General features: G+C 40.5%; 1 protein-coding gene across 2 annotated transcripts in view; it reads left to right on the forward strand.

The window, feature by feature from the left end:
- The window catches only part of casq1b (calsequestrin 1b), a 29,735-nt gene that overhangs the window by 1,172 nt on the left and 2,585 nt on the right, over nt 1-25,978 (forward strand). Inside the window, exons 2-10 of one of the 2 annotated variants that reach the window (XM_083936815.1) lie at nt 19,157-19,189; nt 21,964-22,057; nt 24,439-24,539; nt 24,649-24,760; nt 24,868-24,941; nt 25,078-25,208; nt 25,518-25,563; nt 25,680-25,734; nt 25,837-25,937. In XM_083936815.1, coding sequence (XP_083792941.1) covers nt 19,157-19,189; nt 21,964-22,057; nt 24,439-24,539; nt 24,649-24,760; nt 24,868-24,941; nt 25,078-25,208; nt 25,518-25,563; nt 25,680-25,734; nt 25,837-25,937 — 747 coding nt within the window. The remainder of the gene's footprint in view (nt 1-19,156; nt 19,190-21,963; nt 22,058-24,438; nt 24,540-24,648; nt 24,761-24,867; nt 24,942-25,077; nt 25,209-25,517; nt 25,564-25,679; nt 25,735-25,836; nt 25,938-25,978) is intronic. The other variant, XM_083936816.1, reaches the window with a different exon arrangement.

Raw genomic sequence — 25,978 nt, forward strand, 5'->3', positions numbered from 1 at the left:
TATAGCAGATATTATGCATCACATCTACAGCTCAGTTTGAAAGTTTACCAGAGGCTGTATTAGTGAATAGATAAGAGTCATGTGACCAGTGGGTCTGCAAATCACAGTGGGCCAAGCAAATAGCAAGATCTTTGCGCTTCAACAGCCATTAATGAGGTGCTTTTGAGCCGAGCACTCACTCTAATTGTGCTGCTAATCAGTTGACATTTAAAAAAAGAGTATGCATGTTCTCAAACTCTTATTGGATAAATAAAACAGACTCCAGCCGGCCCACAAGTGATGCACCTGGGCCACACTGTCAGCCACTGTATTCACCACAGCAATCCTCTGCCTGTCAGAGCAGCGGTGTCTTCTTACAGAGGCTCAGTGTACCTTACACTAGCCTGCATAAGTCACCTCTGTAAATAGCCCAGGACAGCTCTGCATGCTTAGCAAGAGGCTAAAAGCCCTCCTGGGATGGACAGAGCGTTTAGGGCCATATCTCACCTCAGCCACTGCTCCTACTGCGCCATCAGCTCTCAGGCAACACATTGTACTGTTTGGTTTGACTACACAGCCCTCTGGGTGCAGGCTTGAGCCCTGAATCATCCTTTACACACCTAAGTCATTGGATCTGATCAATTTCCTTTCTGTGCTGCCAAGACGTGCTTCTTGGCTTGACAAAGAGATGCTTACTGGAGCAGGTCCCTGTTGGACTGTTACCCTGTTCCTGACTCTTTGCCATTTGCGGCCATGGAGCCAATCAGGAAAGAGCACTAGAGGTGCTCAGAGGGGATACTTAAAATAGCTGGTCATTACCGCCTATGAATCAGGAAGTCTGAATTATTTAAGCGTAGAGATCAGCGCATCAAATGGTTTGCAGCCCTATGATATGATGTGTGTCTGCTTTGTAAATTCACGCTTTTCATAAAACATTTCAGTGGGTTTAGTACATTTATTTGTCTGTATCTTAATTTGAGCAGAATCAATTCTTCTTCTTTTTAGTTTGTGTGACTCTACAGACTCTATATTTCTTGCTACAGCTGACAATTTGCAGATATTCTCCCTGGAGCTATTTCTCTGGGTTTTCACTCACACTGTCAGGCACACAGCAAAGTAAATGGTCTGTCTTCATTATTCAAACAGCTGCCTCCTTGATATAATTAGGAACAGAATAAGTTCAATTTTGCAAAGTAGTCTATATTCCCTTCAGGCGTTGCCTCCTCTCCATTCTCTGCATTTTCCAGCTTGATTATAGGTATGAAGGAAAAAAGGGATCACAGGATCATCACATGTTTTATGTCCTTTTGTATTGAAGCATTGAGCAAATGTCAGATTGTTGCCACTGAATCAATCGGTAAAGATTTCTTAGTCCATCTCAGGTGAACAAACCCTCTAAAGACACCCATGGCCGAGAGCAGACAGAACGTTTTTTAGAAGCGGCGGCTTTTTGCAATAATTTCCAATGAGAGTGGAGTTTATGCATCGAGAGGCGGGCCTTCTGTGGCGTTCTGTTAGGCAGTGCGGTGCTCGTCACGTGTTGCAATCTTGTTCTTGTGTGATCACATGTTATCTCGAGACTTCGGCTGCTGTGCGAGGTGACCCAAGACTCGGGGTGTAAGAAAATATCGATACACTTCAGTATTGTGATATGTTACGTGATGCTGTATCAATTCATATAATGTAAGATTTGTGGCAGTGGATCATTTTGTGTTGTTTAAATCCACTTTTCTTGGATGTTCTCGATGTTCTGGTACTTTCTGTGACCTAAAAAACATCTGCTGTTATTCTCTACAGAAGTACAGCTAACCTCTTTTCATAGATACAGAAATATATTACGTTAACACATCTCTATGCATTGTCCATTATTCTACAACTGCTAGACAACAGTGGTGTAATCTATCATCTTTTCACTCTAATACAGCAATGTATGGTGGTGTGTTCTTTTTACTGACAGTTTTCCTTAAATTATCGATTTAATTTTTTTTAAATAAAAAAATCACAATATATCACCTTGATTACAGTGTTGCAATATATCACAATATTGAATCGGAATGACTGTATCGTGATATATTGCCAGATTCTTGCCTATGGTACGTTACGCTACTTTTGTGTGCATGTTACGATAATGTTATCTGTGTGTGCATGTGTACGTAAAAAGCTCATATTGACATGTAAATAACTCGTTTGAGTGATGAGAAGGTAAATATGCAGACACGCCAGAAACCCTGACAGCTAGTGAGACAGGTAGTGAGACCTCCAACTGTAGCGACGCGGACACACGTCACCAACTAACTCAGCATCTTCCACTCAAAAAAAAAAGGTTGTGTGATGGAAAGAGTCACCCTGTCACGCCTCAAATATGTCCAACATGTCACCTTTGACCCCAGCTGGTAATTATCTTAGTCTGTGAAAAATAATCCAGTGTATCCTCACAGCTATGATATACGATATGCTATGGCTAGTTAACTTTTAACCTTTTAAGTGTTCAGGGGTTCTGATTGTGCAATATATGTTATATTATATTGTTTTTATTAGATGCAGGATTTGCAAAGGACAAAGTAGACAATAGCTCACGTGTTTTGGTGTCTTTGGCTTTTAACACCACGTAGGTTGTTAATTTTATGTGCCCAAGATTTTTTAACCGTTTAATTCTGTTTTATTGTGTATTTTAACCTTTTGTATTTTGTCTTTTTATTATGTGCTATGTTTTTTATTTTACTGTACAGCTTGGAAACCTTTGTGTTTCCTAGATAAAATGGATTTGATTGGATGTGTGTGCAAAATAAGCTGACGTCAGGAGCGTGCCAAACGTGTAGGTGTCGGTGTTTCGAGAAGATCAAGCCAACGTTAGACAATGATCCATGATCACCGCAGCCAAATGAAAATGGAAACAAAGGTCGAACGTATGACACAAGTACAAGTTCTGGAGCAGACTGTGACGTCGCCTGTTTACATGCAAACGTGCAACCAGAGCTTTTCAAAATCTCCACTCTGTTTTTAGTTTTTTTAGAAATAATTGTTTTCAGAGGCAAATTCTTTGTTTTCGTGTAGAGACAGGGTACAAATGCAGGGGAATGTTTCTATTTCCAAGAAATTAAACATGGCCTTAAATGCTGATTAATTTGCACTTTCCCTATAAATAAATAATTGCAATGAAATGAAATGTCAAGGACTGTTGGAGCAACATAACTCTATAGAGCCCCGCTGTCAAAACAGCCTGTGCACACAACTGATTAACAATTAAAGATGCACAACCTCAGTGAAGCCTCATTAGATTTAACCAAAAAAAGAGACAAAACATTTTTTAAATGACCACCAACAAAGTTAAACTAATTGGTGCAACAAGCATTTATTAATCATCTTCTTTAAGGATCAAAAATATAAAGCAGCATGGAGATAAACAATGCAATATTAACTGTACGGCAGCTGCAGCCACAGACAAATATTAAAGCAAAGGAGGGTTTTTGAAAACCAGAGGGTGCACACGCACATCACTTAAGATGAGTGTGTTGTCGTGCTCACCTGCTCAAATTCACTGAAGTAATCAGTTCCTCATTGAACACAGACGTCACAAGCACCTTGGCAATTAGCTCAGATCTAGCCTGCACCTGTGTCGGGACGTAACACTGTGGGTGTGTTTGGTTTAGGACACGAGTGGTGCAGAGGGTAGTTGCAACCTTTATTTTTAAACTTTTACACGGTTAATCATGAGTTTTAATGTGACTTTTGTTTTTTTATAAAGCTCAAAGTAAAGTAAAGTAAACAAAAACATCAATAAGTAAACGTAATGTTAACGTAAAGGTTGCTTGCACCCCTGCTAATCCATTAATGGACTAAACCCCACTGCATCCCTTTAACCACCACAAGCCTCTGGATTTTTTGGGTTCATCAACCAAACTTACCTTCAATTCACTTTCTTTTTGTTCCGCATGTGTACAGTTATAATTTGGTATAAACTTGCAGACAAGAAGTTGAAAAATTAAGCAAAAATATATGAATTTTTAAAACTTTCTGAATGTTTTGAACGTTTAAGCTAATCTTACCTTTCTGCCATGTCACACAGCACTTATTCAAAATTTGCGCATGCGGCGAGAGAGTGAGCAGCGCAAGTGAAACGTCTGGTTTGTTTACATTACCCGTGACGTTAGAGCTAACGCTAATCTTCCTTGCACAAATAACAACGTATGACAGAACTATAGTAACTGACAGCATCTTGATGCTGCGTTATCACATGTAAGGCTAAATTTTAGGATCAGTCAAACTAAAAGTACCGGTCCAGCAGAAACTCTGCGACCATCACAACTTTTTTTAGCTCCGGATGAAGCTGCATTACCCTCCGCCATCGCTTGAAAACAGAGCCAATTTCGACTCGCGTCTTGCCTCTTGATGCATCAGTTCTTTGGCGTTCAATGCCATCTCTCCCAGAACACTCTACCGCTCTGTCGCACTGCAAAGAGGAGCGACTTGCAAGCATTGACAGCCTTAGGCAACTGTAAGGGCGATGCGACGATGACAGGCAGGAAGCTCGGCAAACCATGTTATTCGGACCGGAATAGTTGTCAGATGTGTAGCTAGTTTTTTTTGCCTTCCCTCATTAACATGTGTTGATATGGAGGTGGAAAAGTGATAACTTCATGTTTGGCTCAGCAACAGGGTTTAAACATAACTCAGCGTGCAATATTTCCGTTCCGTTACACATCCAGGAGAGTAATCAAAGGTGTTTAACGTTCAATCTGGTAATGATTTATTAACTGAGCTGGAAGCAATTTCAGGAGGCGTGAGATTTAACAGTTCTGATGAGTCGGTCTAAAGATAAACACACTTCCCCTGCAGCTCTTCAGCTAAAAATATCTCTCATTATTACGACTCAGACCAAATATTATAAAGCAGAAGTCATCTGAAGTTATGAATAAAGACTAACAGGCAGATGAAAAATAAACAATAATGGCTGTGACTGAATGAATTAGGGCTACGTGCTGCAACACGGTGAAATGATAACATTTGAAATCTTAAAAACATAGGTTTAACTTCAAGAAAGCTAAGACTGATTAGCATCTTTTGGTCTTGCCTGCATATTCTATTTCTTTCTCTCTGTTTTAACGCTGACCTTTGGCATACAGCATACTGTAAATGCCCGTACTCATCAATCACTGCACTCCGCACAGCTCGGATTGCAGCGATCTCTTACTCGCCACCCTCTCTACCAACAGTACACACACACACACACACACACACATTGTTGCTAAGGCCCCCTGTGTACCATTCTGTTACTGCATGAACAGATAGAAGTAACCACCCTTTCTTTAATTTCATACTATCTGCAATACCCTCAGATTGAAACACATTTTATCCAAAATACTGTCAGTAAACCCTTCTATTTCTCTTATTTATTCATCCATGATGGAAAATGCACTCTTATTCAGTTGTTATTATGATGTAAATGTGCCAAATTGTTAGTTGTTAGATACAGTGCCTCCGCAAGTTGATTATTCAGAATAAATAAGAAGAAAAGTGCAGAGAACAGACATAAAGATTCAGCTAAATCAAATATACAGCACCACATAACTGTTCAATTATGACATAATAACACGGCAAAGGCGTAATCATCACTTCGTGCGATTGTCAAGATTTCTTCTGACATGCTTTAAATAGAAAAAGGCCATTTACCAACACCACAGGGTTTCATCTTTATGTTAACGCCATCAGAGACCTTAGACTGACGGTAGGTTAGTCCACCGCTTCAGAACTCAAATATCTCAATGACTGTTAAATGTATTACAGTGACATTGTTTATAGACATTTATAAAGGAGGAAGTCTACTAGCTCGTAAAGACCTTTAGTTTTATTCAAATGTGTCCCTGGACTCTGGATTTCTAAAGCATGTATTCAAAGTAGTGTGAAACAAAATGCTTTATGACTTTGATGTTAATTTGTAGCAGTTACTTACAGAACGGTCCTATGACTGGAACTATAAAACAAGCAATTCGTTCTCATGGACACGTTCGTAGAAACGTAAAGTTATACACAGAAATTCGTACGGAAAACAATAGACTGTGTAAAAAATGGACGTAGCCTCTCCGTCGAGGCCCGTTCTCTCAACTTGATCCAGTCATCTTAGCCTACGGGAGTCACCATCTTGTTTGACTTTGACTCCGCCTCATTTCCTCTTACCAAAAAAGGGCATGTATGTGACGTTGGGGGGAGGGAGATACGTCCATCTGGCTGACGTTTACCTCCGAGGAGAAGTGAGGAGGGGCTAACTGTCACTCAAGAGGCCACGCCCCTAAATATTCATTATCTTTAACCTCCAATAAAATAAAAACTTGCCTGGTACAAAAAAAAAATCCCCCCCCTCAGTGTTGTCATGGAGATATGAGCTAAACATACAGACTAAAATGTTTTTTTATACCAGACCTTTAACAGGTTTAATGATGCTGTGATAACGACCTGTTTAACATGGGGGTCAATGAGAAACTGCTCTGTTATGAAACCTGCCCCTAGTGGACACTCGGAGAACTGCAGTTTTTGGCACTTCCTGATTGGATCAACCAGGAAGTCGCTGTGGTGTGGGCTTGGTTAAAACATACAGACAGACCGCAGAAACGAACCAGGAATTTAAACATGGGTGTCAAAGTGATCCAGTAAAGGGCCGTGTGGCTGCAGGTTTTCATTCCAACCAATCAAAAACACACCTGGTCCAACAAATCAACTGTGTGAAGACAATTCAAGTGATTGAGTAAGTGGAGTCAGGTGGGTTCTTGCTTGGTTGGAATGAAAACCTGCAGCCACACGGCCCTTTACTGGATCACTTTGACACCCATGAATTAAAAAGACGCAAAAACGGAAGTTTATCGCACAAAAAACAGCGATCTTTGCCCACAAACAACCATTTTAGCCAACAAAAGGTGACAGTTAGAATGAAAAACACTTGGTAAGGATTAGAAAAAAAAGCTTTAGCTGCCTTTTCTCCTTATTGAGAAAGTTGACACAGGTGCACACAAGGCAAGTCAACCCGCAGTCTCATAATGTGCAGGTTTGAAAGAGACTTCTGCTCATGTCCTTTTTTAATCTCCTTCCATCTTCCGAGGGATCTGGGAAAAGGTCAGACTGTCGCCGTGGTAACCGTGATCCAAACTGACTGCTGGAGAACAGTGCATTTCGGATGTTGATGATGATGGAGAGACAGAAGGGGGATAATATTGTATGTGCCCACTGAATCACTTGTATTTCTCAGAGCTCTGATCACTGATTGACGTTCCTCTTAAAATGCAGTTTTTTTAAAATAAGACGTGGATAAACAAATCAAATACTTGCAGCTTATGGTTAAATACGTGCATTGTTGTAATTATTGTTGTTTCAGTACTCTTTGGTCTGTGTAATGAAACAAATACTGTGGTAATCTTTCCATATAATCCTGTTTCTAAGTGGTCTTTAGAACATTTTACTGCATCTGTACAGTGGTAAAGATGATATTGATGAAAACAGATTCTAAAGTACTTGCAACTGAGTGTTAGTAGATCATGTATGTCGATCATTCATTTAAGACCGATAACTTGTTTTTAAAGGGGTAATTTGCTAATTTTCTCGAGTCTCAAGACTAAAAAGTGTAGAAAATACAGCCTGAAATAATGTGTCCACCTATAACTTTTGCTAGGAAAGAAGAAACGTGTCCATATTTACCAACTTTACTAGTTATGAACTGAAATATGTGCAAAACTAAACACTCGATGGTAGAACATCACCTGTGTGTTTTAGAGTGGGGATACGTTTTGCGGCAGATCAAAAATAGCAGAAAATACAGTCTGAAAGAATATGTATCCCCCCTGTAATGTTTGCTGTGAAAGAAGCCACTTGAAGCGTTTTAGCATCTGTCTCTTTAAGGCGTCCTCCTTAAAAAGCCCGGTGTGCTCTGATTGGTCAGCATTGCTGTGTCATCCACATCTGCACTCTCAGCTGTCATTACAGACGGGAAATGAATGTTACGGCACTTTCTACCTATATATAGTGTAGTTGTGACATCACAACCGTACAGAAGTCCTGACGGCTCCTTTAAAGACACAGTTCCTGAATACGGACTGTGTGTGTTTCTCTGTGGATTGAGTGTTTTGATACTGTCACAGTATTTATACAGCACCTCCAACTGCTTTATAAGATAAAAGACATGGAAATCTCACTTTTTATAATATGGGACCTTTAAATAAGTCCGCCATTATTATGGCTTAGATTTATATAGCGTCTTTCTCAGTGCTCAAGGCGCTTTACAGAGTCCAGGTTCCGTTCATTCAGACAGACATACATGGTGGTGGTAATCTACGTAGTAGTCACAGCTGCCCTGGGGCAGACTGACAGAAGCGTGGCAGCCAATCAGCGCCTACGGCCCCTCTGACCACCTCCTCAAACATACAGCAGTCATACAGATTCACACGAGGCAAGGTGGGTGAAGTGTCTTGCCCAAAGACACAACGAACATGATACAAGTAGGGCAGGGCAGGGATCAAACCACCGACCCTTCGGACATTGGCCAACTCACTCTACCAACTGAGCCACAGTCGCCCCTAGCCATGCATTCTCTGTATGGTAACCTGCAGGCTAAGTAACTGAGAGGGATGTTGTTAGCTACCAGGCTATTGAAAACCCTGTCGGCTCTTCCATGTATTTCCGCTGCTACTGAGAACAAAGTAACCCGGCTCTGCAATTCTCAGTGGAGACGAAATGTAAATCAAGGTTAACTGAGATGCCCTCCGAAGCATGTCCACCCAATGCAGCGTCCCGTGAACCTGACAGGCAGCCAGATAACATTGACTCTGATTTTAAGCAGTGACGTTGACCCGCAACATTCAGAATGCATAAGCCAGATCGGATCTCATTACCGCAAGTTATCTCAGACCAGGCTCGGACCAACAAGGCCAAGTCCCCACGGTCTATTTACCATGTGAACTCCAGATTAGGTGCTTACATTTCCAGCCACTTTGTGTCATCGAGGATAAACTGTGAGCCTGTCCAATATCGAAAAAGAGCTCCCTTAACGCCTCAGCTGCATACTCTGCGATACCAGTTGAACTTTTTCCCACCTTGTGTGTGTAGTGTAGCACAGCTGTCAATACTTACCCTTAAGTGACACTGCTGACAAGTTGTGTGACAGCAACATCACATCTCGACCGCCCAATTAACAGTGTGAAAGAGGCGCTAAATTAAGAATCAATCTGATGTGATGTCATTAACATATGACAGAAGTTAGACTTAGATAACGTGTCCTCAGTTTGTGCCACGCCAAAAGCCACCTGTTGTTTAAAGGATTAATAATAGAAGCTTTTTCCTGTTGATTTCTAAGGGTCTCAGCTGCGGTTGAATATATTTTGCTGCCTTACGCACTGTCGCAGTACGGATCAGTGTTAAATGCTTTATTCAGATATTGTTCCTGTTCCATTTCTTCCTTTCAAAATACAAATGAATCAATAATCTCTAGCTCTAGCATGACTACATCTGTGTGGTAACAGTAGAACATGATACTTGGGTACTTCCTGATGAGTGATGGTTTGTACAGATTGAATATGTTGAACTGAAGTTTCTCAAGTTGATTTATTATACAGAAACTCTACGGAGTCATCTATCTCCGTTTTGAGGCGCATGCATCAATATCATTTGATTTTGTCAAATTTATTTTAACCATAGTGGAAGTGAGCCCCTCTCTGCAGACGAGGAGCGTTGTGAAGCCTCTACAGAGCACATGTGCACATCTGCAAACTGATTTGGTAAAAACACTTCGTGGCTCTTGCTCCATCAAGCAGCTGTCGGCTGCATCGCGTCCGGATCTGAAGTGTAGCCGCATTAGAGGGGAAATTACATTAAGCTCTTTCTCACACGGACGGTGAAAGACATTTAAAATCCTTCCAAAGTTGATATGAGAGTTCACAGTGTGTGGTCAACATTAACATACTGTGTGCAGTCGGCTGGATTTCTGAGTATGGAAGTTGAAATGGTGACTTGTTGCTGTTTTCTACTGCTGCCAAAATGTAACCATAGAAAAAGAGTTGAATGTTTATCCTGCTGCAAACACAAGGCCGGTGAACGATCCGCTACTTTACTTAGGTTATTACATTTAAACGTTTTTGTTTTCAATGCATATGCAACCCTGTGAATTGTCATAGAACTAAGCTGCATTCTTAATTACATTTTAAGGAAAACGCATTTACTCTCTGATTTAGTGTCCCACTATGTGCAAGGGTCACGTTGTAAAATCTACATTTTTAAAAGAATACTTCACCCATTTGCATTAAGCTTTGTATCGTTAGAAGCCCCGGTCATATTTTTGAACGGTTGTGCATCGTTCCCCTGAGAAGGGAGAGAGACGTATCAACCTCTAACACTTCCTGCATTAAAGGCCGTAAAAATTGTCATTAACGTTATTTAAAGCAGAAAGTGTTAGAGAGACGGACTCTGGTGAAATTACAGAGTGGGACCAGCTGACGCTACTGACCTATTATAGATCAGCTGGTGAGATATAAGATATAAGATATTATATGTTAAACTAAGTCAACAATGCCTTTTGGTTTCACGAGGGCACCAACAGAAAAACAGACAAAAATAGTTGTGTTTGTCAGATCCATCCATCCGTCTCTTCCCTATAAATAAGGGTCTCAGAGTTTCCTCTTAAATGCAATTGAGATGACAGTTCAGTTATCTTTAGGACACAGAGCTGGCATATGGTGCACCTCTATTTCAGATCTCATTAAAGCTCATGTAACATCGAAAATGAAACTAGACTGAACCAGATTTTGATAACAACATCAGGGAAATTGTATCGTTGCAGGAGGAAATACAAGAGGTTATAGTCGTGTGTATAGAAAATAGAATAAGTAGACTGAAAGCAAGCATAAAAGAAATCAACATAAAGGCAAAATGAAAGTAAAACATTTATTTTCAATATTATATGTGCTCCACAGGATGCTACATTTCCCATAATGCATCACATTAGCATCTTTCATTAGACACCCTCTGCCTCCTGAATGCACACTTCTTAAAAACTTTGGGGAAGTCCCTTCAGAGCCTCAGTATCAGGAAACATCTTCTTCCCATCACTTATTCATGGGAGAAAAATGTCAAGGAAATGTAGGGGATCAAGGTTCATCATGAAACATTTAAATGTGATTTGTTTTGGATGTTGAAACCCTGACTTACTTATCTCCATTCCACATGGAGACAGACCTGAATAAAAGATGGCTCTGAGAGTACAGAGCATTTACATCAGGGTGTTAGATGATGTACGGTATCTCCTTGGTACTTCATTACTCCATTCATAATCTCATGCAACTGAGCACAAGGGTTAGATGCGGATAAAGCTACGGCTATTCTATTTGCGTTTTTTTCACTGCATTTCTTTCATAAATTAAAGTTATCTTTCTCTCCACCAACAGAGCGTTTCAGACCGAAGGTGAATACGGGTATACAGTGGGTACGGACTACGTGGTCTCATGGGAGGGCGTACAAATAGCACGCCACTTTTAATGACTTTTCGCATGCATGTCTACGCATATTAAGCCTTTCGTCATTTAACACCTGTAGTTCCCCATACACTTCTATTGTGAGCTTTCCGTGTGTCATTTAACGCCCGTCATTTCAGCCATCTTTCACATGAAATATTGATTTAAATAATACCCTCTGACAGAAAGCTCCACCACGTGGGTTTTCCCTCAATGACATGTGTGCGTCAAATGACAACGGCATCTCTGCACAATGCAAGTCAATTGGGACTAAATGGCGTGAAATGACACGCCAAAATCATGAACTGCGTTGTAATTATACGCGAGATGGCTTGAGAGAAATAGCGTGTCATTCACACGCTTTTTGGTGAGACCAGGCTGTTACGGAAAGTATTCAGACCCCCTTAAATTTCTCACCCTTTGTTTATTTGCAGCCATTTGCCAAAATCATTCATTCTTTCATCTTCAACCGCTTGTCCCTGTCGGGGTGCGGGGGGCTGGAGCCGATCCAAGCTGATATCGGGCGTGAGGCGGGGTCCACCCTGGACAGGATGCCAGTCTATCATAGGACACATAGAGACAAACAGAGACAGACAATCATTCACACCTACGGGTGATTTTAGAGTTATCAATGAACCGAACACCTGCACGTCTTTGGACTGTGGGAGGAAACCGGAGAACCCGGAGAAAACCCACGTAACCCAGTTTTGACAGAAAAACACAGAATTGTAGAAATGTTTGCAAATGTATTAAAAAACGTATTGGCCATACGTATTCAGACCCTTTGCTGTGACACTTTAACTCAGGTGCTGTCCATTTCTTCTGATCATCCTTGTGATGGTTCTACACCTTTATTGGAGTCCAGCTGTGTTTAATTAAACTGATTGGACTTGATTAGGAAAGGCACACACCTGTGCCGTCTATATAAGACCTGACAGCTCACAGTGTGTGTCAGAGCAAATGACATGCAGACATTTAAAGTGTGAGTCCGGTGAAAAATGAACCCGTCTTTTTGGAATTAATATACATAAAATAAACCAACAGTTTTTTTGTTTATCACCAATTAACAGAGAAATCCTGGAGAGAAGCTAACAGCCAGACATGACTAACACTGATTAGCTTGGGGCGGAGTGCTGAACCATCCAAAACGTCCTTTTTTAACCACTAATGCTGCTCAAAATAGCACCAAACCTCTGCAGTAGCATGTAACAGTCCCTACACATAAAACAAAGCAACAAACAGGTCGATTACCAAGTTCAGTTCGATTGAACTTCAACAGAACTGAACTCCAGTGCATTCGATAATAAACCTGTTTGTGCTGACTCTCAATATGGATGTAGTCTGCTGCTAAGGCTCGTAGCATTGTAAAACAGTCTTTTTTAATAAACTTGTTTTATGCTTCGGTGCTTCGTTTTGTGTGTAGGGACTCTTCTCATGCTACTGCAGAGGTTTGCTGTTATTTTGAGCAGAATTAGTGTTAAAAAAAGACGTTTTGGACGGTTCAGCGCTCCGCCCCAAGCTAATCAGTGTTAGTCATGTCTGGCTGTTAGCGACGCTCCGGGATTTACTATATTAATAGGTGGTCACCCGAAGAACTTGTCTCGATGGCTTATTTGATGTATATTCATGCCAAAAAAGTCTGTGGGTTTCTTATTTAGCCGGTGTTACACTTTAAGGGGGTCTGAATACTTTCTGTACCCACTGTATTTTGACAGCGGTATGAGAAATATAGGAAAATATTGTGTTTTTAAACATTAAAGTGTGTAAACATCCATCCATCCATCTTCAACCGCCTGTCCCTATCAGAGCTGATCCCAGCTGACATCGGGCGTGAGGCGGGGTCCACCCTGGACAGGACGCCAGTCTATCACAGGGCACATAGAGACGAACAGAGACAGACAACCATTCACACCTACGGGCAATTTTAGAGTCATCAATTACACATGCATGTCTTTGGACTTGAGAAAACCCACGCGGACACGGGGAGAGCATACAAACCACACACCACACACATGCATACAAACTCCACACAGAAGGGCCCCTAACCACCACACCACTGTGCCGCCCCTGTGTGTAAACATGTTCTAGTTGAAACCCAAAACATGAAACCTGAAAATGAGCATGAGGTGGCACATTTAAGGCATAAACATCACGTTTTTAATTAGTACCAACACTAAAATACAAATAACGGCACTGGCTTTTGTGTGACTCACAAAAACAAGGTTGAGTTTATTAGCTGAGGTTGTTATGCGACATGTTTATTATATGGCGTATTGCTGTCAAAGTGAGTCACTCACAGATGGTCCCAGACACTTCTGCCCTCACAGTTTGTCGGAGTGAATCAGCTTGTGTACTTGTGAGATTTTTATAAGCTTCCCATGCGTTTCATCATGTCTCCCACGAGACCGTGATGAAAATAGTCAATTAAAAGAATCAGAGGATGAGATTTATTAGAGGTATAGTCGCTAAAAACATCATCAGCATCTTTTTTTCCCCCTGTGCACAATTCTGGACCTCCCCCTTAAAGACAGTGCAGTAACACTGGCTGGCAGAGCATGTGTTTTATACACTGTTGGATCTGAATCTTTCATGACCACCCGGCGCAGTGTTATGTAACAGCCTGGTGTAGAACGTCCTGATGTGTTACAGCAGCTATTATTAATCTACTGTCTGGCAAGAACTTCTTATTTTGCACAGATCCCAGGTCAGCTGCTCACACAGGACGATGGGAAATCCTGCTGCTTTGAAAACCTTTTGAATGGTTCTTCACTTCACAGATTCAGCAATTTTTCGGGTTGCAGAGCAGATGTGTGAGAACATTTGAGAGAGATTATCAGTGATTTTGCTGCTTTTTTGCTGGACTTATTACAAATTAGTCCATGTATGGGCTATGAGTCAAAATGTTAAAGCATTTAGCAGTGTTGTAGCTCATTTGCTATGAATCACACAACATTTTACTGATATTCCAAAGCATACTGTAGTGTTTTGACTTTATAACGCTCTTGTCACCATCGGTTTCTGCTTATTTCTTCCAGTGTTAATATTAACAGCCTAAAGGCCCCATATTATGCTGATTTTCAGATTAATATTTGTATTTTGGGTTTCTACTAGAACATGTTTACATGCTTTAATGTTAAAAAAGACATAATTTTTCTCCTCCTGTCTGTCTGAATATTCCTGTATTCCCCCTCTGTCTGAAACGCTCCGTTTTAGCGCCTGTCTCTTTAAGACCCCCTCCTGAAAAAGACCGGTCTGCTCTGATTGGTCAGCGTTTCCTGGTCTTTCACATCTGTGTCTCTGCGCGGTCATTACAGCCGAAGAATGACTGTAACAGCACCGTAGCAGCACTTCCTACCTAGATATAGTACAGTTGTGACATCACAACAGTACAGGAAGTCCTGACGACTTGTTTAACGACACAGTGTCTGAATACGGACTGTGTATTTCTCTGTTGATTGAACATTTTGATAATTTCGCAATACTTATATAGCACCTGCACCTGCTTCATAATAAAAAAGACACGAAAATCTCACTTTTTCCAATATGTGACCTTTAAATAAGTCAGTCATGCCGTTTCTGTATTGTAAGACTTTCTGAATACGGCCTGTGTGCGCTTCTCTCTGTAGATTCAGTGTTTTGATACTCAAACAAACACACAGAACATTTCTGACATTATTTCATTATTTTACAACATTAAAAAAAGAGATATCAATTAGGTTATATCAGCACTGCAAGAGGATCTTGTTAACTGTAAAATGCAGTGGACAGTATCCTCTTGCAGAACGATGCAACCATTTTTTGGTCCCTATGGTCATATCATTTGATTTGAAGTTGGTTTCTTGATGTTTTGACTGAAAATGCTAGTATCTTTAAAGTTATGTAATGTCTCTATGATTTGTGATTAATCTTGCAGTCTTCAACAACATGCCATGGGTTTACCTGCTTTTATTGTAGAAGTAAAACCGTGTTAACACATACACTATGCACACTGTATACGAACACAAATGTACATGCACTCTCCGTCAAGGCACTGAATATTTAAACGTCTGGTCCCAAATATTAATAACAGCAACGCTATAAATGGGTGTTTGTGTCGCTGGGGTTCTTGCTGAGTGACTTTCATCACAAGGTGACGCACACAAACAAAATGTGTGACTCATCAACTCCTAAGTTGTTAGCGTACATGTCAACATACTAAGCCTACATGCACCGCCAAAGTTTTTTTAATATATAAAGGAGATGAGTGGGCAGAGGGAAGGTGGATTATGTTGCAGGACTGATTCTTTTGTTGCTATAAAAAGGAGAACGGTATGTTTTGGAGCTATTTGCACTTGAGTCGGGAAGTAATAATAATTTTTATTCTCATACCAGAATAAATTGGTTACCTACACTTGGGTTTGTCATAGACTTTGGTACTTATGAAACTTATTCCAGGTAGAATATGTTACTTTTCCCACTTGTTTGTGATAAAAATTGTTACTTTCCATGCTTAATGCAGGGAAAGTTTGTTACCTTTCACACTTATTCAAGGAAAATTAGTTACTTTTCTGACTTGTTTCAGGTAAAACTACTTATTTTCACACTAATTACAGGTAAAGTTAGGTCCTTTTCACTCTTGTTTCAGGTAAAACTACTTATTTTTCACAATAATTACAGGTAAAATTAGATACTTTTCACTCTTGTTTCAGGTAAAACTACTTATTTTCACACTAATTTCACGTAAAATTAGTTACTTTTCACACTTGTTCAAGGTAAAAACAGTTATTTTTCACACTAATTACAGGTAAAATTAGATACTTTTCACTCTTGTTTAAGGTAAAACTACTTATTTTCACACTAATTACAGGTAAAATTTGTTTCTTTTCAAGCTTATTGATAAAAACTTACTTTCCATGCTTATTGCAGGTAAAACATTTTTTACTTTTAACACATATTCAAGGACAATTAGTTACTTTTCACGCTTGTTCAAGGTAAAAACAAGTATTTTTCACACTAATTACAGGTAAAATTAGTTACTTTTAACACTTGTTCCAGGTAAAACTACTTATTTTTCACACTAATTACAGGTGAAATGAGTTACTTTTCACAATTGTTCAAGGTAAAAACAGTTATTTTTCACACTAATTACAGGTAAAATTAGATACTTTTCACTCTTGTTTAAGGTAAAACTACTTATTTTCACACTAATTACAGGTAAAATTTGTTTCTTTTCAAGCTTATTGATAAAAACTTACTTTCCATGCTTATTGCAGGTAAAACATTTTTTACTTTTAACACATATTCAAGGACAATTAGTTACTTTTCACGCTTGTTCAAGGTAAAAACAAGTATTTTTCACACTAATTACAGGTAAAATTAGTTACTTTTAACACTTGTTCCAGGTAAAACTACTTATTTTTCACACTAATTACAGGTGAAATGAGTTACTTTTCACAATTGTTCAAGGAAAACTAGTTACTTTTCACTCTTGTTTCAGGTAAAACTACTTATTTTTCACACTTACTACAGGTAAAATTGGTTTCTTTTCACGCTTCTTACAGATATTTTCTACTTCTTACACTTGCTATGGATAGATTGTGTCAGGTGGAATGTTTTACTTTCATGGTTGTTCATGGTTTGTTACTTTTTGCACTGTTCTCGGGAGAATGTTACATTTTACCCTTGTGTCAGCTCAAATGTATCTACTGAGTAGCAATATCACCAGTCACTCAAGTCCACCTTCACCAAATAACCATTATACAGGCTAACCGGCATTGACTTGTGTCGAGTAAGCAATATTATAAGAAATGTGACCTCTCTGCTGCAGTGCGAACCCGCCACCCTCTCCTCGCTCATCATTCGGTGCCACAGCCAAGTGCGGCAGGGACCCAGGGCACGTTTTTGACAACTCACCATGGCCCCCTGCCCTCATCTTGTGTCACCTGACAAGCTGACACTGACTGGGCATTGGCAGACAGAGCCAAGCAAATGCACTGCTGACCTCTCACTTGGCTCCTCGCACCCAGACTTCTGGACGGGGTCAGGATGATAGCGCGGGAACAGATGAAGAAGGGCGAAGGGGTGTCAGGAGACTAAGTCGAGACAAAATATCCAGATGGATACAGAGAGTGGGAAAGAAAGAAGGTGATGACGAGAGAGAGAGAGAGAGAGAGAAAAACACACCAGAAAGCAGAAATGAGAGATGTTTGAGGGAGGACAAAACTAAGAGGAGATGATGGCTGTGAAGTGTTGACTTGCATGTCAAGTGTCCTCTTCCATTCATCATCAGCCTGCCATGCCCTCCTTCCCTTTCCACACCCATTTCTATATGTAACAGATCTTCTTTTCTGCTCCTCTACATGCTTTCTTACACGCCCTTATATAGCTGCAGGACTCCCTGCCTCGCTTCCAACCCTCTGCAAGCACCCAGAACTTCACCTCTCTTATAAATACCCCAGTGTTACTAATATGGCCGTACCCTGTGGTAACAGGGAGGATGAGCTTTGGGGAATAGTTTTGGACAAAACAAGCTTCTGACCTGAAAATGTTGTTATATCGTTGGCATTGTCTTGTCAGTTCTTTGAAACCACTTCTGCAGTTTTAAAGTGCTAACAAATGGCTTTGTCAGAACTAACTTGTGTATGGGGTTACTGTCATTTACTACAGAAGATCATTTTAAAGTTTAATCTGTGTCTGCGGTCAAGCTCTGCGCTATAGCACAGATTATTAATCCATTAATTGCAGATTTAATACAAATGTGTTTTCCAAATGGTTGTGTTAAACTTGCCTCTTCTGCTTCCAGGCAGTGAAGACTAATTTCTTATGAGCCCTATTTACACTTGGATGGCATTACCTCAGGATATCAGCTGTTTATATATGTGTGTGTGTGTGTGTGTGTGTGTGTGTGTGTGTGTGTAATGTAAATGTCTCCAAGACTGCTGTTAAACAATTAACATTAGCTCCTCAGGTAATGATAGTCTGGTAGCATTTTACTTTAAGTTGTTTGGCATTTATAAGCAGTAAACATTTAAATAACAGTTAATAACCCATTATCTCCAGTTAACTCTATGCAGATAAGTGTTTTCACACCACCGTGCAGCAACCGCGCCGTCGACCACCTGCCTTCAAGAACATTTCCCCAAAAAAGCAAAGCTATCACCAGGTGGTTACTGCCTGAACTTCAACAACATGGACTCCGGACGGCAGAGCAAAACCTGTGCGCATTCTCGTTGCCGGCAACCGCTTAATATCTTGCCGCCGTGGTCAAAGCCGCTTATCCTCTGCCACCATTTGAGGCTGCAAGTTACTCCATGGCAGTGTTAAAGCAGCTTAAGATATACACTTTTACAACAGCACTGATTAGGTGTGGCTCGGTAGGATAAGTTATTATTGCTGATACATACGGTATAATAATGCGTCACAGCCAAAATGTTCATATAGCTGCTTATAACTACTATAGTGTGTTGATATTACATTAACAGCATAACGTTACATTAACAGTATAACATCTCTAAACTGCTTTTAAATGCTAATTAAGGGGACTTTCAGAAAATTGTGACTGATAGTCGTGTCTGGATAAGGCTTTAAAAACCAGAAACAATCTCAGTTTTTAAGTTTGGACCTATTTTGTCTCCTGTGAAGGCCCCTCCGATTTGTTGTTAACCCGGAGGCTGTGACTATTGTGCATTGCCCTAAAGCGTTGCCTCTTCTTGCAGTTGGTCACAAGTCAAGCAGCAATTATCTTTCAGGTATGTTAAGGTCTGCCTTTTTTTTTTGTCTGTGAAGCTGGGCTGCGAAACACAGATTCTTCTGCCGCTGCAGTATCTGCTGACCCTTCTCTTCCACTCCTTGACTGCAGTTTAGTTGAAACCAGGTGAAACTACATGAACCAGGCATTACAGAGGGACTGAACTGCTTTCAAAGTCTAGCCGCCGCAGCAGCAGCAGCAGCAGCAGCAGCAGCAGCAGCAGCAGCAGCAGCAGCAGCAGCAGCAGCAGCTTGGGCTGTGCCAGTTTGAGTCTATATTTCTGACTGCACCGTTGAGTGCCATAGCAAGCTGATTTACTTTGAAAGAGAAATGGAAAGTTGTTCAAAAAGGCTCCCATCTAATCTATTAATCCAACTTTAACATCCATCCATCCATCCATCCATGCTCCTACCCATTAGTCCATGCAGCCACTTATGATCCTAAAGGGTCACTCCACCCAAACTGCAGGTAGTTTTGGTTTCACGTACCAAGATATAAGACCCTAGAATTTGAGCTATCATGCCAATCCAGTGAATCTTGTTTCATTTGTGCTGCTCAAGGCGCTGAAAAAAACCCATTCACCTCCGATGAAAGGTGGTGGGACTCAAGTCAGAGAAAGGAGTATCTTCTAGGTATAGCCCGATGTTTTGGCAAATGTGCTTATTCATTCGTGGGGATCAGCAGCACTTCAGGAGTTAAGATGTTCAAGTGTTCAAGGTTGTGTGAGGCACTTATCCATTGTTATTGTATCACTTACAGAAGATCAATATCGGTTTAAGTGTACCCTATATTTAGAATATTTTCACGGCTTTACCTTGCCATGAGACAGCTTTTTCAAATGGGGAATTGAAGCCTTTATCTCTGCTCTCTTCAAAGCCACCAGGCTCCATTGACAAATACAGTAATTTAACCTTGCAGAATACAGGAGTTGGTGGTCTACCGCTGCCTCAATTGGTAGTTGGTTTGTATCAATGTGTGACTTTGATGAATCCGAAGGAACCCCTTTAAAACACCAAAGTCACATCGAGGCAGCGGTAGATCTCTTTTGGTGGCTGTAGCTCCATCTGGACGGGATTGGGTTAATATTGGGACGTGGGGTAAAATAGTCTCACCTCAGGACGTCTGTAATATAAATGGCCAGTCCCTGTACTCTACCAGAGGTGGGAGGGGTTACTCCGTTTACACGCTACATCTCCTCCCAGTCACCATGTGCATGCTACATAGCTTCCTGACCCAAAATTAAGTAAACATGAAACTAAAGGACAAGATAAAAAAAAAGTGATGAGTGCTTCCTCAAGCGCCTCCATGCTCGAAAATATATGTCTAATATATCAACATATGTTTTCTGTTTTCAGTCGGGACTAGTTTTACCTGAGATATTATTTCCGGACCAATTTGCATAAGGTGGAAATCATCGTTATATTTACTGACATTCTCCAGAAAAAGTACTGACGTGGTGCCTTCGGACGGGACTAAAACCTCTGGTATAAATGACCTTACCCCACGTCCCCTCCTTAAACTAATCCCGTCTGAAGAGAGCTTAAAACACGTTTAGCTGCTGCTAAAGGTAGGTAATACACTGACTATGGATAAGTACCTCATACAACCCAACTTCAAAACATCTGAACCATCCCTTTAAACTAACTTGCTGCTAGCTTCATACGGAACGACTCTATGTCTATATGACTCTACGCGTTGAGGCGTTATTCCCAAAATACAGAAGAATTCCTTTAAAACTTTGGCGAATCAAACTGAATCTATCATCATGGCTAGACGGGACTAAGAAAACATGGATGAATTTACCCTTTAAAGTAAGCCTTCTTACCCTTTCTTAAGAAGCCTTATCCTGAATGGAAACATTCCCATCAGCAGTGGCACATGCTCATTATCTTGCTTTAGTGATTAGAAACAAAAAGGCCAATGCTCCTAACCAGATTAGAGTAAAATCAGCCCTGGGTTCAATCAGGAGCTAATGTGTCTGGAGTCTGGAGAGCGAAAGCTTGGATGGCATTAAAGATAGTCTATAAAGAGCAACATAGCACACACTATATCATACAACACATACTGCACAAGCCATTTGTTGCTGGTGCTTTTCAGGCATTTGGCCGCTCATGAATGTTATCTACTTCGCCATGCTGCTTTGCAAGGTGCAACGTAATGCTTCCGACTCACTTCATTCAAAGTGCAACCTCACATTTAAAGGGGCAATCATGTTTTTCACACTGTGCAAGTGCTATAGCGATAACATGGAGAGCAAAATAGCATTAAAAAGAGTGTTCTTGTACACAACCGTTATTGCTTGTGTACTTACAGTGTGTGTATATATGTATGCGCATGTATGCGGCGGCTTTACTTTCGCTCCTCTCCTTTCCGCCACACCTGTTGCAGCGTCTCTTCCCCCCTCGACATAGTTGGCTCAAGTTCTGCCCCTCTTGTTCTTCTGGAGAAACCCCTGCTGTCTGCGCTTCTCTCACGCCGGCTATGAGGGCTGTCAATTGTTGGCTTCGGTTTCACTCCGATTTAGAAAGTGCAAGGCAGCAATCCAAAGCTTTTGCTTTTAAGGCCTTGAAATAAAGATGAAATGCCACGCGGGTTTCTCTTTTAAATAAAACTGAAAGTATGTTTTAATGGAGTTCTGAGATTAGGAAATGTCTGTCATGGATAGACAAGTCACTGTGATCAGTCAGAGATAGAATCAGCGCTCATTTGATACTAAATACAACCTTCTTTTTCCCTCCCTCACTACCCCCCGACCCTTTCTCTCTCTCTTCACAGCTTGCAGCCCAAGTTCTGGGCGATTTTGACGATGAGGACATTGGATTCGGCCTGGTGGATGAAAAGAAGGACTCCGCTGTTGCCAAGAAGCTCGGTAAACTTGCCAATCGCTGACATAGACCTTGTTGGTGAAAACCTCGCCATATTGGCAACGATACCAACAGACAAAAAACAACTTTGGCTCAGTGTTAATAATCTCTTTTCATCACCACTTTTCTCGCGGTCTGGGTGTTCTCACTCCACAGTGCTACTAAGTAAATTCTACAGATTTAGTTTATTATGAATGTAGTTAATGAACCCTAACTTTATACCCTCCTTTGTAAAAGAATTTCCCCTCGGGGATCAATAAAGTCTGATTGATTGATAACTTTCTGCAGACATACAATCAATATTCAATCTGGATGAATCAGAATTGCTTTATTTGTCAAATGTACACATTTATTTGTCTTGGTGTGAGACATGAATATATATGTAAAAGGTTAAGTAAAAAAGTTAAATACAAGAATTGTAAATGATAAAAAATGCTACGTCATGCTACATATACTGCTTGGCATTGAATGCAAGTTAAGATGATAAAATACCACATAATGTTACATTTGCCCATATTGCACAGTCCTGGCAATATTATTATTGCAGAAAATCTATTGGGTTGTTAACTAGAATCTGAAAAAAACATTTAAAGAAAATATACAGGATTCGTGCGGTTGCTGGAAATCCTTGAAAACACAAATTTCAATGTGGTGTTTTCAAGGTTTGAAAAAAGCATGGATTTTGAATAGGATAAGCCTGAAAGTGCTTAAAATGTTATGTTATATTGGATGGCATATATGATATAACAGAGTAAAAAGATCTCCATATCTGAGAGACTGAAAACAACATTTTCCAACATTTTTGTATGAAAATGACTTGATAATGAACAGATGATCAGAACAGTTGGTGATTATACTTCGATTGAGTTTGTTTTCCTTTAATTTTTCGTCTTTCTGTAGAAAGCTTCACGTTGGTTGTTTATAGAACAATAACATCTAATTTAATCTGATGAACAAGTGCAATAATAAGTAAACTGAATACTGAGAATTGTACTGTATACAAATACGTAGCTTACCACAGCTGTGAGGTGCTGGAAAAGCATGAAAATGCACCTTAAATGCTTAAAAAGTGCTTGAATTTGACTTCGGAAAAGGTGCAGGAACCCTGAACATAGGACTTTAATCTGCTAATTTATTGTAGCGCAGGCTCTTTGAAACACTTGAAGTTACTCGATGGTCACTTATGAGTCAATGAATACATAATTAACCAAAAGAAAAGATGGATGGACTAAAATTCGAATAATACGTGTAAATACAGGTATATGTTAATATTAAAAAGGATTCAACATGTACTGTAGTGAGGAAATGATAGGCAATTTATGAAACCAGCCTGCCCTCAAGTGTTGACTAAAGATGCCACAGCCTGTAACCGCAGCTGTAAACTTGAACCCATTAGCAGTTCTTATGGTGTGTATTAAAAAATGAAGCCGCCTATATAAATGTTACATAATGGCATAATACTCTTTTGGTCTTTCTTTTATAATACGCATAGTCCTTCTTGACAGACACCAGGAATAGGAAACTCTGTCATAAATCAATCTGTACCTGATAAAATATGTGCTGCAGCAACAGTGCAGGAAATCATTTTAGCGGGGCCTTCACATGATGAGTGTGGAGCGTTGAGCGCAGTGACCCAGCGAGGCTCAGTCTCCTTTCTCTGTCTATCCCTCAAATTCTTCCACCATTTCTTACACTCCTCTTCTTTACAAAAACCCCAACAATAACATGTAACGCTGCTGAGCTCATCGTTGGTTATATTGTTGCAGGGCCTGGCATTGCAAACATACACAAACAGCTTAATCAAAGTTAGTATTATAACAAACCGTTAGCTCGTAAATCGCTATTTACAAACCTCGTGCAATGCTTATGAACTTCCAAGCATTACGTTTTCTTCCGAGATCATGATACGACTTTAACGTTAAATAGTTCGGGAAACTCGGAGATGCAAAGTTTTTCCTCCATCTTTCTAGCCGGCTTAATGTCGCTCTCTGATTGCCTAGGAAACGCAAACGACACACTCAAAGCTTCTATCTCATTGGTTGCGCTTTTGAAATGTCAGAGACAACTTGGTTCAACTGTTGTCAGAGACAGCTAAGTTCAACAGATTTGAACTTTGAGTGCAGCAGCAGAGAGGCAAATCTGAGTGGTACGTGTTGCTACTTTGGGCGCTGCCGCCTCCTCCATAGGAAATTAATGGAGAATGGAGGCGCAAAGTGGTTTTACCACGTATCATGTCTAGGCACTCTTAAGGCTCTAGAACATGTTATCAACCTTAAGATGTATTGTATATTGAAAAACTTGATTTTTCTACCACTTCAATTGTATTTAAGAGTGATTCACTTCCAAAGTATAAAGGCATTCTGACTGTTAACTTCTCTCTCTTCAGGTCTGGATGAGGTGGAGAGTATCTACATCTTTGCAGACAATGAGATCATCGAGTATGATGGAGAGCTGGCAGCCGACACGCTGGTGGAGTTCCTCTACGATGTAAGTCTTCCATGGTCAATGAGGAGGCAAGGAGCCAACTGTGGGTAGATTCAAACTATGGTTTGCAGGAAACTGGCTCATTCTACTATTCAACTAAATCTCTCGTCAGGTGGTTGAAGACCCCGTGGAGATCATCGACAACGAGCGCGAGCTGAAGGGTTTCCACAACATGGATGAGGTCATCAAGCTGGTTGGCTATTTCAAGAGCGAGAAATCCCCTCGTAAGTTTAAGATCACGATCAAAAGACTGAGCTTCAGGCAGATCAGACTTAAATAAACTGCTGTCATCAGTTCAATGATGCATTTTTCATTTTTGTTTTCCATCCAGACTACATTGAGTTTGACGACGCTGCTGAGGAGTTCCACCCATTCGTCAAATTCTTTGTCACATTTGACCCCAAGGTTTAAATTGCCTGAGTATTTGTATGGATTATTTTGTGCAAAAAATGTAAATTTGACTTAATTAGTTAATTAGTTAACTAAGTTCATTTTAACTGTGTATTATCTGCCTGATTCTCTTCTCTCGACATTGTTTCAGATCGCCAAGAAGCTGAAGCTGAGGCTGAATGAAGTCGACTTCTATGAGCCCTTCATGGAGGAGCCCGTCACCATTCCAGGAAAGCCCTACATCGAGTCTGAGCTTGTTGAATACATTGAACAACATGACAGGTGAGCAACCATGCTTACCTTTAGTCATTCTCAGGTCATTTCAGAGGTGGATTGTAGCTAAGTATATTGCACACACACATATATATATATATATATATATATATAAAAGATTTCGTAGGTACAACAGCTTCTGATCGGGCTGAACAACGCCCCTTACCCGTGAGATAGTCCCAACATACCAGGGCCTGTTGTGAGCCATTGCCCAAATGTAATATATTATAATCTGAAATGGGCCTTTCTACATGTTGATGGTGCTTAAAGTAAATTTGGATGCTAATGCTTTTGACCTACAATGTTTGAATCTTTCAGGCCCACTCTGAGGAAGCTCGAGCCTCACAGCATGTATGAGATCTGGGTAAGAGATCAGAAACCGTCATTTAGAAAAATGCATCTGTTAAAAAGGAAAAACTTTCTAAACAGTCAATCTGGGGAAGAACTATCCTTGTCTTCTGCTTGTGTTTGTACTCACAGGAGGATGACATTGATGGAGAGCACATTGTTGCCTTTGCTGAAGAAGATGACCCAGGTAAATGTCTACCTTAGTGCCTCTTTATATACGATTATAGCAGTGAGGATGAAATATCCAGCTGATACTACTACCGTGTCTGACCTTGGAACTTTTCCTCAGATGGTTTTGAATTCCTGGAAATCCTGAAGGAGGTGGCACGTGAGAACACTGACAACCCCAACCTCAGCATCATCTGGATCGACCCTGACAATTTCCCCCTGGTATGAATACCCCTCACTTAAACTGTACGTTAGCTAGTGCT

Source organism: Echiichthys vipera (genome assembly GCF_963691815.1).
Source record: "Echiichthys vipera genome assembly, chromosome: 22".
Lineage (NCBI taxonomy): Eukaryota > Metazoa > Chordata > Actinopteri > Perciformes > Trachinidae > Echiichthys > Echiichthys vipera.